This window comes from Macaca thibetana, chromosome 1, assembly GCF_024542745.1.
Source record: "Macaca thibetana thibetana isolate TM-01 chromosome 1, ASM2454274v1, whole genome shotgun sequence".
NCBI lineage: Eukaryota > Metazoa > Chordata > Mammalia > Primates > Cercopithecidae > Macaca > Macaca thibetana.
The window spans coordinates 176,939,092-176,953,458 of record NC_065578.1 but is presented as its reverse complement, the minus strand read 5'-3'; the positions used below and the strand labels follow the sequence as shown (position 1 = coordinate 176,953,458).

The 14,367-nt window shown below is 33.1% G+C and overlaps 1 protein-coding gene across 1 annotated transcript in view; it reads right to left on the bottom strand.

The window, feature by feature from the left end:
- TPR (translocated promoter region, nuclear basket protein) overlaps positions 1-14,367 on the bottom strand; it is a 62,581-nt gene that overhangs the window by 36,651 nt on the left and 11,563 nt on the right. The window contains exons 6-21 of the mRNA XM_050783265.1: positions 12,366-12,469; positions 11,861-12,025; positions 11,313-11,405; positions 10,813-10,893; positions 10,646-10,733; positions 9,784-9,924; positions 9,300-9,391; positions 8,824-9,021; positions 7,540-7,647; positions 6,387-6,613; positions 5,285-5,448; positions 4,634-4,767; positions 4,409-4,557; positions 2,691-2,853; positions 988-1,122; positions 342-482 (exon numbers count right to left, since the gene is read on the bottom strand). Of these exons, the coding sequence (XP_050639222.1) occupies positions 342-482; positions 988-1,122; positions 2,691-2,853; positions 4,409-4,557; positions 4,634-4,767; positions 5,285-5,448; positions 6,387-6,613; positions 7,540-7,647; positions 8,824-9,021; positions 9,300-9,391; positions 9,784-9,924; positions 10,646-10,733; positions 10,813-10,893; positions 11,313-11,405; positions 11,861-12,025; positions 12,366-12,469 (2,183 nt within the window). The remainder of the gene's footprint in view (positions 1-341; positions 483-987; positions 1,123-2,690; positions 2,854-4,408; positions 4,558-4,633; positions 4,768-5,284; positions 5,449-6,386; positions 6,614-7,539; positions 7,648-8,823; positions 9,022-9,299; positions 9,392-9,783; positions 9,925-10,645; positions 10,734-10,812; positions 10,894-11,312; positions 11,406-11,860; positions 12,026-12,365; positions 12,470-14,367) is intronic.

The following is a 14,367-nucleotide window of genomic DNA, read 5'->3' as shown; positions in this document are numbered from 1 at the left end:
CAGTAGTGCGGAATAATAACTCCAGAATGCACACTGTTCTGGGCCCACCTAATACATCATAAAAGGCAAAGTCAAAAGAATCAAACCATTTTAAATTAACTTTACTGCATCTCAGAATAAAGCTCAAGAAGATTTAAAGGAATACAAAAATTGCACCCAACACAATAAAACTCACAATACATGGCACCCAGTAAAAAATTACTGGGTATAGAGTGAGGCAAGAAACTTAGTGAGAAAGTTTTTCAAAATCATGCTTCATCTTAGATGGCAGACTGTCCACACACCAGATTAATTACTGAACATAAACACACTACAGAAATTCAGAACTCTGATGGACTCACATCTAGATTTCTAGTAAGTGTATGCCTTTGTTCCACCTCATTTCCCAACTTCTTCTTTAGATGAGAGATCTCATGTTCCAGTTTTTCTATCTGGCTACTAAGTCTTTGTTTGGTTTCTGTTTCAGATCGCTCCAGTATTCCCTAAAGTAAAGAAAAGATTTTTGGTTATGCTTAAGAAAAAGGCAATACAAAACAATAAAAATTAAAGGCAAGAAATAATTACAGTATTAAAACCCATTTCTACATGAAGAAGCTAAAATCCAGAGTATTTATCAAGAAAGTATTCTGGTATTTTTCAATATTAAAACATCTATTATACACGAAAGAGATGGAACATATTACGATCATCACTCAGATTTCCCAGTTTTAAAGAAAATAAAAACCAAAGAATTAATCTTATAAATAGTAAAACTGCACAGGACGCTGTAAATATAACTGAGGACTTACCAATGTATGGTTTCAATCAATTTTCTTTCAATATGTTATTTAAAATACTGAAATGTCTTAATAAACTCCAAAATTCAATGATTATAATGGATGACAAAAGTGATGGATAAATTTTCTAATTAAGGAAATTGAGAGAATACAAACATAATCTAAATTTAACTTTTATAAATTTTTTCTACATAGGCTTTTTATTGGTTACCTGAATTGTTTGCAGATTAGTTAGCAGTAAGTTTTGCCCCCTTTGTTCAGCTAACAAAGACTCCCTCTGCTGAGAAAGACGAACTTCAGACAATTTAAGCATTTCCTTTTCCTTCTTCAAATTTTCAGCTCTTACCTTAACATAAGTAGAAATGAAACAAAAAATGCTGAAAAACATGGTGTAAAATGTATTAAGATTATAAAATGATTCATACATCACTACATTTTTTTTAATGCTCTTAGAGACTATACCTCCTCATTGTACAAGGAAATATATAACTTAGTTTCATGTGCTAAAATATGAAGCAAAAATTATTGGGGATGATCAATGAAAAAATCTTTTGACTACTACAAATACTTATGGTTCCTTGCTCTAACAATCCAGACTTTAAAAAATAACAGCAAGAAAAATTTGATATGCAAGAATAAGAAAGCAGAATTGCTTGACTGCTATAATCATACCTGACTACTATTAAATTATGTAAGTTTTAGAATCCAAGCTGGTTTCTAAGTACCTGTTTAAAAGTGATGATTCATCTATTTAAATCATCTCCCTCCCCTCAACCCAGAGAGTACACTCTGAGTCTCAAGGGGACCAGGGAGAATGTTTTGAAAACCAATAATCTCAAAGTACTCATATTTACACACAATGATTCATAAAAATAATCAACCATAAAATTCACTCTACCAGTTTGAAAAAGTGCTGCTGCCCACTCCTCACAACGGAGATGGAGCAAGATAAAAACAAAGAATACAGCCTTATAAGAGTATTATAAGACATGGGTTCAAGTCCTAACCAACCCATCTCTCATGACTGTCCCAAAATAGGCAAATTATATATTAGCTCTTGAGTTTGTTTCACACAGGTAAAATGGGGGACAACCATACCTTGCTTACAGTAATGATCAAAGACAGAAGAGATAACTAAGTAATAAAGAAGACTATATAAAAAATTTATCATCACTGAACTAAGTAGTTAAAAATATTGTTAATTTCAAATGGACATTTATAGTCAAGTTAAAATTCAGAAATAAAATTCAATGCAATATAATTATTATATTGCCTTTTATTTCAGATGAGCAAGAATGAATAAAACATATTCGTCTGGCCGGGCGCGGGGGCTCACACCTGTAATCCCAGCACTTTGGGAGGCCGAGGCGGGCGGATCACGAGGTCAGGAGATCGAGACCATCCTGGCTAACACAGTGAAACCCCATGTCTACTAAAAATACAAAAAATTAGCTGGGTGTGGTAGCGGGCGCCTGTAGTCCCAGCTACTCGGAAGGCTGAGGCAGGAGGATTGCGTGAACCTGGGAGATGGAGCTTGCAGTGAGCCGAGATAGTGCCACTGCACTCCAGCCTGGGTGACAGAGGGAGACTCTGTCTCAAAAAAAAAAAAAAAATTGTCTTTGTTATCTTTGTTAGAACCGAACACTGACCTACAAATTTATTTTGAAATACAAGACTTGCGAGTAAATCTTAGTCCAGCAGAAAAACAAATTCCTTTCCCTTTTCCATCTTAATAGAAACAATCACCTCACTAACGCACACTGGCTATTTGCAGACTATGTATTAATTACTTGGATGTAATCTATAAACTTCTTAAATACCTAAGTCCTATCAGTGAGTAAAATTCAAAGTAAAAACTAAACAAATGTCAAATGCAACTTATAATGCAAGTCGGATACGGGATATTGGACTCACTTCTGCGACAGCTAGCTTCTCATTTGCTCCTCTCAAATCTTGAGTCATTGTATTGATAATCTGTTCTTGCTTTTGAGTCGTGGCAGTGAGTTTCTGATTTCTCTCATGAAGTGATGTTATTTCTCGACGATATCCTTCAACGTTATCTTGCAGCATTTCATAACTGGTATGAAAAAAGTAATTCTATAAGTAACCGAAATGATATCCTAGCTTAATTCCTCGAAGAAATTTCACAATAGCTTAACCCATTTCCCCAATTGCCCTGAGAATATTGTCTCTAATCCTAATGTAACATCATATATATTTCTGTTACATTGAGTTCTCTTTAGAAATAACTCCAGGAACAGTTTTTATATTTTATTTTCACACTGAAAACCTGTCACATTTGTCTTAACCTCAAACAGCATGCTTATGTAAAATTAAATGAGCACTGGCAACAAGTTGCACTTTTTTTTTCTAAATGGGAAAGGGGTTAATTTTATGATTCATGAAAAAGTGGCTTGTGTAATAAGGTAAAACCTTCATTCTTTTTTCCCAAATCCAAATGTAGTAGTCCAAGTTTTAAATAAACAAAGTATTTCATGCTAAATAACTTCTTAATTTTTTTTAAAAAACATCAATTATATTTAAAATAATGTCAATACAATATTGATAACACCAGACACCCACTACAATGCAGTATGCAAATTAAGATATTATACAAGGTTAGTGATGGATTTTTGCTAATCCTTTTTTCTTCTATAACCCTCAGTTTTATTTTCTTATGTGCTTGACAGCTTAGATAATGGCTGGCCAGAGCTAACACCACAAAAAAAAAAGGGGCTTTAATTGGGGTTGCTGAACTATTAGATATATAGGGGTAACTGTCTGCAATATATCCTGTCTGCTATAAAACAGAAATGGTTTTGTCACGTACTAAAAAAAAAAAATGCTGTCCTAACAAACTAAACTAACAAGTATTCAATGAATCTAATCACAAATAACCATGAAATATTTATTATTATTTCTTTGGATGTGACCAAGAAAATTAATTCTCCTAAAACTACGTGGCACTCGCTTCTCTTCTACCTAGAACAGAAAAGGTGGAATAAAATTTGCTCCCATTTCTCTCATTGTCTGGTGCATTTATAAAAGAATTAAGTCCTACTGAAACAGGTCCTTCAATCTTAGGAAGGGAAACTACCAACATTCCTCACATGAATTTCAACTTATTTCTATTTTATTTTATTTTTTTGGGACAGATTCTCACTCTCTTGCCCAGACTGTAGTGCAGTGGCCCGATCTCGGCTCACCGCAACCTCCGCCTCCTGGGCTCAAGTGATTCTCCTGCCTCAGCCTCCTGAGTAGCTGAGATTACAAGCATGCACCACTGCTGCTCAGCTAATTTTTGTATTTTTAGTAGAGACGGGGTTTCACCATATTGGCCAGGCTGGTCTTGAATTCCTGAGACAAATGATCCCCCTTCTTCGGCCTCCCAAAGTGTTGGGATTACAGGCATGCGCCGCCACGCCAGGCCTCAACTTATTAAACAAGCTAAACCCTTAGCACTGCCCAGAGAATCAATTAATATGAAAAAAATGAATTACCAGAGGTTCTCATTCTAGAAGACGGTTCACAAAAAAAGTAACGCTATTGCAAATTAGCTCTTGAATTTAAATGATTTGAATTGTAAAGCATACAATTTAGACTTAATTAATTTGAAACAAAAGAAAACTTACCGTTTCGAAGCAAAATCTAGCTGGGTAGAAATTTTGGTATTTTGTGATCGCAAATCTGTAACTTGTTCTTGAAGTTTCTCAAGCTGCTCATTTTGTATTTTTTCATTTTCTGCTTTTTCTTTTTTGTAGTTCTCAAAAATTTCCTGCAACTAAATATTGGAGATTATGAGAAGGTAACACTGTGTTCTCTAAAAACCTAACCCAGGGCAAAGGTGTGATCTTTACCTGTTTAAGGGCAGCCTTAGCCTCTATAGCCTCTGTTGATTCAATAACAGGTACTGGAGCAGGAGTGGAAACAGTCTGTGATGTACTTGGACGTTTTGGAGTTGATGCAAGAGAAATATCATCTAAGCTTGAAGCTTCAGGAAAGTAAAAAGACTAATAAAATGCTTTGTTGGCGTTCATGGATCAGTTTTAATCTAACAATTCTTTGCAAATACACTATTACCAAATAAACAAGCTACACTTATTGAAATGAAATAATGAAATTATAGGAGTTTTTAAATAAGGAATCCACTAAACAATGTATTAAGATTTTTTGATGATTATTAGAAATAACTCAGTATTTATGGGTTAAAACATAATCCACATTTATGTTTTATTAAAACATATTATCTGCTTTGGTCATCAAAACATAATCAAAATAAACACTGTAATTCATTGATTCTGAGATGCACCTTTTTCAACAACAGAAAGCATTTCTTCTTAGTAATACACAAAATAATGGTATGTTTTACAGTTGATGGAATGTTATAAGCAATCATACATGGTAGTCAAATTTGAACCTACCATCATTAGCTATTGCTTATGTTGCAAAATTAATCCCTTAATGTACATTTCTAAATTATTCCTTTAAATAACTTTATAAAAACCTACCATGTAATGGAATGGCAACTCCTGTTGTTTGGGACAATAAAATACGGTACATATCACGCTGACGAACTATGGAATCAACAAGCTGCATTTGATGCTGTCGTGATTTGCGGAGTTGTTCTAGTTCAGTGAGGGCACTCTCAAGTTTGAGCTGAAGCTCACTGATTCTGTAGAAAAAGTCGGCCTATTTCACAGGACTGAACTGAGAGTTAGCTGATTTTAATTTCCACTGTAATTAACCAAGCATCTTTGCCTACCATTAAGCATACCATTTTCGTCTCTCTCATCCTTTTTTAGATGCTGAGTATTTTATGAACTACTTTTTAAATCCCTACCACACAGGACTCAGGTATTTATACTTACCAATGCAATCTGAAAAATTTGTTTGTAAAAATTAAATCAGTTCCACTCACTCCAAACTCTAGTCTTCTTGCTTTCTTAGTCATTCTTCCTCTTCTAGCATTATACATGTGTTTTGAAAAAATCTCTGATTAATTCTTATATAGGTTCTCCATGAAGCTGGTCTGCTCCCTGAAATCTAGGACAGGTCCTTCATCTCTATGCTCCCACAGATAGGCACTAACCACATTGAATGGAAATTGTCTACTTGCCTATCGTATTATCTATTTATTACATCTGTCTCACCCATAACCTGAGGTCCTGGAGTAGAAATTTTTTGTCTGGTATTGTTGCTCAATTCTTTCCTCTCTATATCACTATATCCCAAGTATCTAGCACTGTTAGGGACACATAGGAGATTTTTTTTGCTGGCAACAGGGTCTTACTCTGTCGACCCACTTAGAGTGCAGTGCATGACCATGCTTCACTGCAGCCTAAACCTCCTGGGCTCAAGTGATCCTCCCACCTCAGCCTGCCACCTGAATAGCTGGGACTATAGACATGTGCCACCACACCCAGCTAATTTTTTACTTTTTTTGGAGAAACAGGGTCTCACTATGTTGTCCAGGCTGGTCTCGACCTCCTGGGTTCAAATGATACCCCATTCAGGCCTCCCAAAACGTTGGGATTACAGGCATGAGACACTGAGCCTAGCTGAAGTTTTCATAAATGTTTGCTCAACAAGCTGAGGTATTCGACTGCTTACTTGGATGAAGTTGTTTCTTGTTCTTCTCTTTCTCTGGTTTCCCCAAGCTCTCTAAGGGCCACTAACAGACGTTGATTTTGTTGTTGAAGCTCTTCAATATTTCTGTAAGATACTAGATGCTGTGATATTACCTCAGATGAACTACTTATATCAGCAGAGCTTACTTCCTCATCACGAATTACGTGGTTACCCCTTGCTTCTTCAAGTTCCATCAAAAGCACTCTAATCTAAAAACAAAGTTTTAATATGTTATAAAATAGTATTAGTTTCAATTCTGGAAAAGTTTAGAATGAAAGTTTTCAAATTAAAACATTACTTATAAAACCTTCAACTTGTATTGCCTCAAATTATCTTTAAAAACAAAGCATCCTTAGATATTAAAATCTAAACAATCAAATTTGAATAGAATAAAGTTACTTTTAAGTATATATTGAAGGATATTTATTAAAAAGTAGCCAAATTACAATTCCCAAAACATGGCTCCATTTTTGTAAAACAATGATCAAATAAAACCCACAGAGATATAAACATCTATTTTTTGTGTGTGTGCTTTTGTATATATAATAGGGAAGAGCATGAAAAATGGACATTTAAACAAAAAGCATATATATAATGTCATTCATGTGAAATTTTTACATTTGTGCGTTGTGTGGATATACACACACACACACAAATTAGGGTAAAATATATGAATGAGACGTTAAATTTACTGATTTGCTTTTTAAAAAAGTGTCAGAGCAATGCATACAGTCCAATTTTATTTCAGTAAAGTCAAATAATTCTTACATATGTTTATATATGCTCATGTATATACATATACAGAGAAGGATGTGAAAAAAATACACAACAGTCTGTTAGCTACACTTTGGGACTTTGGAGGGTAGAGGGGTAGAAATCGGAGAAAGCTTTTATTTATCTTTGAATTATTTATTCATTTATTACAACCAACACATATAATTTAAAAATTTATCAAACATTTGAAAAAAGGGAGGGGCTATGAAAAGAAACAATAACGCTACAATTCTGCTTGAGTACTATTCCTAATTAATTAGAATTTCATAGGTGGTAGTTCTATCTTAGATACCTTCAGATTCAAAGATTAACGGGCAGTCAGGATTTTAAAAGTAAGAAAACAAACAAAACAAATTCTAACCTGTTGTGAAAGATCTTTTATTTGTATTTCCATTCTTTGATTATCTCTCTCCAGTACAGATGACTGCTTGTTGGCTTTATCAGTGTCCTCCTGCAATCGCTGAATCTCCTTTAAAATGTAAATTCAAGTTAAAATTTTGTACTTCCTTCTAGGATTCATACAAATAATCAAGACATGTAATACTCAAATACCACCAGTAATCAACTTATACACTAAATAAAATTCTATACCATATTGTAGCCACTAAAAAAGAAGTTCTGTATAAATTTGAACACATTATTTTTTTATTCAGACAATAACAAGCTTTAGGTAAAACCCTCACTTTCAACAGAGAGAAAAATTCAAGGAAGATCTAATTGGACCCAAGGGCTCTCTTGCAAACTACACTGCTAGTAAAAAAAAAAAAAAAAAGTCAATTATTCCCAGTCAGGCGGGACTGCTAGACTTCATTTGATGAAGAAGGAAAAAACCAGTTGATATAATAAAGTACTTGGATTTAAGCTGACTTCTAAATTATAACAGCAACAGAGATTTAATTTTGAAATAGGGATATAATTTATTTATATTCTTTTCCAACAAAAGGAAAACAATTTATCAGTTTAGAAGAGTAGATATAAATTCATTTAACTGAATTTCCTCCATAAAACTTCTTAAAGAAATCTTTACATTTCCCTCAGTAGTTAATAATTGTACCGTAAAGCAAAACATTCAGAGTATAACCTCTTTTTCAATCAATATCTCTTAAAAAGAGAAAAAATCTTTATGAATTTCATTAACACTTTTAATAAGCAAAGGAGCTATAACAAAATAATGTATACAGAGACATGCCAAATTGTGAAATGGTATAAAAAAGGAGTTCTACTTATGGTCAAACAATATTATTATTTTTAGGCAGGCTATTACAACTGTCTGATAAAGAATGATTACGCAAAATAGGAGAGTTTTATTACACACAGATTATCTGAATTTGAAGAGCAGTCTTAGGAGATTTGGCTATTATTCTCTAGTTGAGAATCCTAAGGAAAACATACCAAATGCATTAAAAAAAGGTTAAAATGCTTTCATAATTTTATATAAAAATTGTGAAATAAATAAAAATTGCTAAATAAAGGTAGGACGTTTTGTGATTAGTAGTGTTAAATAATGTAGTGAGAAGTTTCAAAATGTACTTACTGAAAATCATATTTAGATTTTTCTGACTCAATTACCTTAAGAAAAAAATACCTAGTAAATCATTTCTCATTTGTATTGTTACCACAGCTAAATTTTAGGAATGGAACCAACCTTCATAGCTTGTTCAAGCTTAACAGATAAACTTGCTACAGCTTTCTGGGCACGTTCATATTCCTCACGTTGGCGTTTCAAAATTGGTGCTTTGGCTTCCACTTCTTTCACTATTTCATCTAGGTACTTATTAATTCTTTTGTTTTCTAGTTTCTCCAAAAGCAACTGATCCTGAGTTTCCACATAAGCATTATAGAGCTGAAAGTAGACGAGGGGTTGTTTCAAATCTAACCACAACAACACAAATATTTAGTCTATCTAGTTTTATAATAAACATTCTTTAACACTAACACAAAATGGCAATATTTATTATATGTTAGTTACACAGAACTAGGAACGAAAGAAAGTATTTCCTAGAATGATCCATTAATTTTAAGATGATTTTAAAAATAAGTTTTGGGAGAATTAAATTTCAAAGAGATTTGTATACCTTTGCCGAAGAAAAATAATTTAACAACATTTCATACCATTCTTACCTCAGTTAGTTTCATCCCAGGTTTCACTATCTTAGCTACAGCTGCTGCAGTAGGAGACATGGCTGCAAGTTCTTCTTCAGACAATATGGCTCCTGTGCCAACAAATATACATCTAGTATAATTTTGTAAAATTCCAAACTAAAAGTCATTAATAATTATTTCAAGATAAGTGACATGTACTGTACATTATATAGTGATTCCTATAAAAATTTTAAATATATGACATCAAAAAGTCATGTAACACATCTAATTCTAAAAATCACACAATAACCTGGGAATTTACAAGACTGTGTGTGATCAAATGGTATTTATATACTTGATTCTATAAAGATACAGAGTATTAATTTTAAAACAAATTCTATTAATATAACTTGATGGAGTTTCCTACATCACAGCATGACAAATACTATTAATGAAATTAAATGACTTTTATGTAGGAAAGCTGTAGTATTTCAAGTCACTAACAAGCATCTATTAGGCATACCTTTACGTTTTGTGGCAGAAAGAAGGTCATTTACATTCTCTAATTCCTTCTCCAATTTCCCTATTTTCTCGAGCATTTCTTTTTCCATTTGATCTTTGGATTGCTCCACCTCTAGAAGATGATCTTGTATTGCTTTGTTGGCTAAAAAACAATTTTAAAGACCAAATATTCAAACATACAGTTAAAATTTTAGTTTACAAAATGCAATAGATCAGTCACTTCTCTCCTGAGCAGATATTAAATTTCTAGAGAGGCTTCAGCTGACAGTATCTATTGAAAGTTCTTGCTCTACTTTTAATTTTGTAATTGTCTTGGCCTGGTGTTTCTCCTTTTGATGTCTCTTACCCACAATGAAAATAAGGAAACCCAAAGGGTAAAAAGTGGTTCTAGGCATATCTTTGATTTCGATTTTGATCTTTAATCCTAAGCAAAGGAAATTATTGGAAAAGACCATAAATATTGTACACTGAAAAAAGCAAAAATTTGAGGAAATAAAAGACTTTACAAAATGCAAATGATAACTTAAAGAGGATGTCTTATTTATAAACCAAGAGTACTCAAACATACTTAATCAGAGTAAATGTTTCAAAAAAGAAAACTTTCTGATTAGAAATCAGGAAATTATACAAGATTATTAGATGAAAAACGAACAAAACCCCCTGCTGTCTGTATTTTCAAAAATACATAAACTTACTTTTGCTTAAGATATAATTCCGAATTTCCTAATCCAAAATTCTTTCTTCTGTACCTAATTTCATCCCAAATAAAGTCTAACACTTAAATCCAATAATCTATACAAAACAAGGGTAAAAAGAAAAAAGACTATAACAAAAATAATGTTCCCATAATCGAAAACACTTACCTTCACCAGCTTCTTTCAAAAGTTTGTGTAGTTCATCCACTGCCCGGGTTAGTTCATTGCTCTTTGCTTCTGAGTCATCAGCAGCACTCTAAAAGTTAATTTTAAAAAGTTACCTAACAGTCAACAATGCAACATTTAGATACTAACATGTGTGGTGGGATATTTACCTTGTACAAGTTAGAAAGTTTTATGTGTGCATTTAACTCATTGTGGAATTTCTCTTCCATACTGGCCTGTTGTTCCTTGGCCTGAAAAAATATAGCCCAATTATAGCAGTCTACTTTGAACTAAATTTAGAATGCTTATCAAATGACAAGATGAAAAATTCCATTTTTGTAAAGTCAGAGCTAAATCTAAAACACTCAAATTCAAATCAGTCTTCATGACAAAGATAAATTATGGATAAAATATTACTGATATTTTAAATTCAAAGTAAAATAATTAAACAAAAAAATTAACCCATACTCATTTTTTACATAGTATTTTCGATATAACATATAATTGCTATTTCTGATTCTATTTTAGCCTAGCTACAGCATATGGAAGTAGTACTCTCACTGCTTTATGGACTCAAGGACAGATTAAAACATGACATCATTTTGTGAAATAACAGCTTCATAAGTTCTTTAATATTTTGTAAAAAAGACTTTTTAATGGTCATATATACCTCTTTTAATTTGGTCAACAGATCCTCCACATGCTTTTGAAGATGTTCATTTGATGTTTTTAAGCCATTCATTTGTTCTTCCAGTCTAGAAACCTAAAAACAAAACATAGAGCAGAGTTAAAGGATGTCATATCAATTGAAATTACTCTGACATGAGGTTTATGCTGCTAAGGAAAAGCTGAGTAACTCCCCGTCCCCACCTGAAAAAGCAATTCAAATGTGCACATTTAAGAAAACTAAGAATAACTGCTCACAGAACAATGTTTAGATTTAGCTCACAAAAACTTATCACCACTTCTTAAACAAACACATATTTTAGGAAAGATACATCAAAACACAGTAGATACTATCCAGATTCAACAATGAATCTTAAATTTTTTATGCAAATGCAATTGGTTGATTTCCTATGCCAAATGCTAATGCATTATTCACATTTAACCACTAATCTTACAACTAATCAGGTACACAATACTGAATACATATTTAATAAACTAACACACAAATGTAAGTTATACTCAACATGAAGAAAAACAATTTTACTAACTTACCTCCTCTTTTTTATTTTCAAGATTACATTTAAGCTCTAGAATCTCATTCCCTTTTTCTCTTCCAAGGGCCAGAAGTTCATCAGTTTTGGTTTTCAACTCTGTATTCAGCCATGTATTCTGACTATGCAGCAATTCCTTTTCTTGCTCCAAGCGTTTTTCTCGATACTAAAGAAATCCAAGAAAATAACATCTACAGTTAAAGAAGATATACGATTATTCAAAAGATTTTGTCTGTAGCTAAGGGACACAAGCAGAATTTTATTTCAAAACAGAAATTAAGTATTTGCATAGATCCTTAACTAGAAAACATTAAAAACTGTAACAAACTTAAATTTCAAACAAGCAAAACAGTTGAAATAGAATTGTCCTAATGCTTAATTTTCTGACATTAAAAACAAAACAAAATGCAGCTTTTAATTACTTTATTGCCTGTATTTGAAATTTAATTTAGGTGAGTTTTAATCAAAAGCTACAGTTTATGCATTAGGAATCATCTGTTACTTGCCTTAACAGAAACATCAGAAGCTTGAAGTTCATCCAATTTTAACTGAAGTTCACCCTTTGTTGTATTGCTTTCTTTAAGTTTTTCATTTAGACGTTTAACATCCTCTAGAATGGTGAAAAGAGAATTAAAAAATAATGACTAATTAACACTCAGGGGAACCAAATATCAAAAATATATTTCTAGGAATATAAATCTTTAATACAAAGTATGCACAGCTGGCCCTTGAATAACAGAGTATGGAACTGTGCAGATTCACTTCCACTCATATTTTCTTCAATAAATATATTGGACCTTTTTCCCAAAAACTTACAACAATTTGAAAACCTCAGAGACCACAGACCAATCCAGGCAGCCCAGAAATGGAAACAAACTAAGAAAAAGCTACTGTAAGTGCATAAAATATATGTAGATATTAGTGTATTTTATCATTTACTACCATTAAGATATGCACAAATCTATGAAACAAACTTAAAAATTTTATCGAAAGTTATACCAACAGTACACAACCTCATTTGTAATCAACAGAAATATAAACAAATGTACAGATGCTTTATTAAACCATAACTGCATAAACTGTAATACATACTATATTACTGTAATACTTTCATAGCCACCTCCTGATACTCCTGCAGTAAGCGCAAGTGTTTTGAGTATCTGTATGGAATGCTGTGTGACTCTTAACGTGAGCAGTTTCTCTCTAGTAAATTGCATAATGCAGAAAACAGTAATCTTTTGAAGTTTTTGCATATTTGTCATTGTGTTTAGTGCAATACCATAAACCTTGAAACCTTTTGAAGTTTTTGCATATTTGTCATTGTGTTTAGTGCAATACCATAAACCTTGAAATCTTTTGAAGTTTTTGCATATTTATCATCGTGTTTAGTGCAATACCATAAACCTTGAATAACAACACGGGTTCCATAAGAAGTGCCACAAGTGATGCTGGAAGTGCTTCTAAGAAGCAGAGAAATGTCATGACAATATTTTAAAGAGTTGAATTGCTTGATATGTGCCATAGATTGAGGACTGCAGCTATGGTTACCCACCATTTCAAGACGAATGAATCCAGTATAAAGACCGTTGTTTTTTTGAAAAAAAAAAAAAAAAAAAAGGGAGAAAATTCATAAAACCATCACTGCAGCTACTCCAGCAAGCATAAAAAAGTGCATTTCTGCAAAATACCTTCCTATCTCGTATTGAAAATGCAGCTTTTATGGGGTGCAGGATTGCTATCACATACCTATAGACTCTAATATGATTCGAGGTAAAACAATTATTATATGACAATTTAAAGCAAAAGGAAAGCTGCTTTAAATTATTATATGACAATTTAAAGCAAAAGGAAAGCTGGAGATTTTAATGCCGGCAAAGGATGGTTTGATAATTTTAGAAAGAGGTTTGACTTAAAGAAAAGTCAAGAAAACAGAAGCAGCACGTTCTGTCAACCAAGAAACAGCAGATGCTGTTAAGAAAATCATTGAGAAAGGTTATATCCCTGCACCAGGTTTTTAATGCAGATGGAAGTGTCCTATTCTGGAAAAAAAAATGCCACGAAAGATATTTATTAGTAAGAAAGAGAAGGGAGTACCAGGATTAGGGCAGGAAGGGATAGGCTAACTCTACCACATTGCGCAAATGCAGTCAGGTTTATGATAAGGACTGCCCTTATTTATAAAGCTGTTAACCCCAGGGCCCAAAGGAAAAAGATAAAAACCAGCTGCCTGTCTTTTGGTTACACAAGAAGAAGACCTGGACAGTGAGAGACGCCTTTCTCTGAACTGGTTCCACTCATGCTTTGTCCCTGAAGTCAGAAAGTACCTTGCCTTTTTTTTTTTTTTTTTTTTTTTTTTTTTTGGAGACAGAGTCTCACTCTATCCCCCAGGCTGGAGTGCAGTGGCATGATCTCCGCTCACCGCAACCTCTGCCTCCCTGGTTCACACAATTCTCACATGAGCCTCCTGAGTAGCTGGGACTACAGGCGAATACCACCATGCCCAGCTAA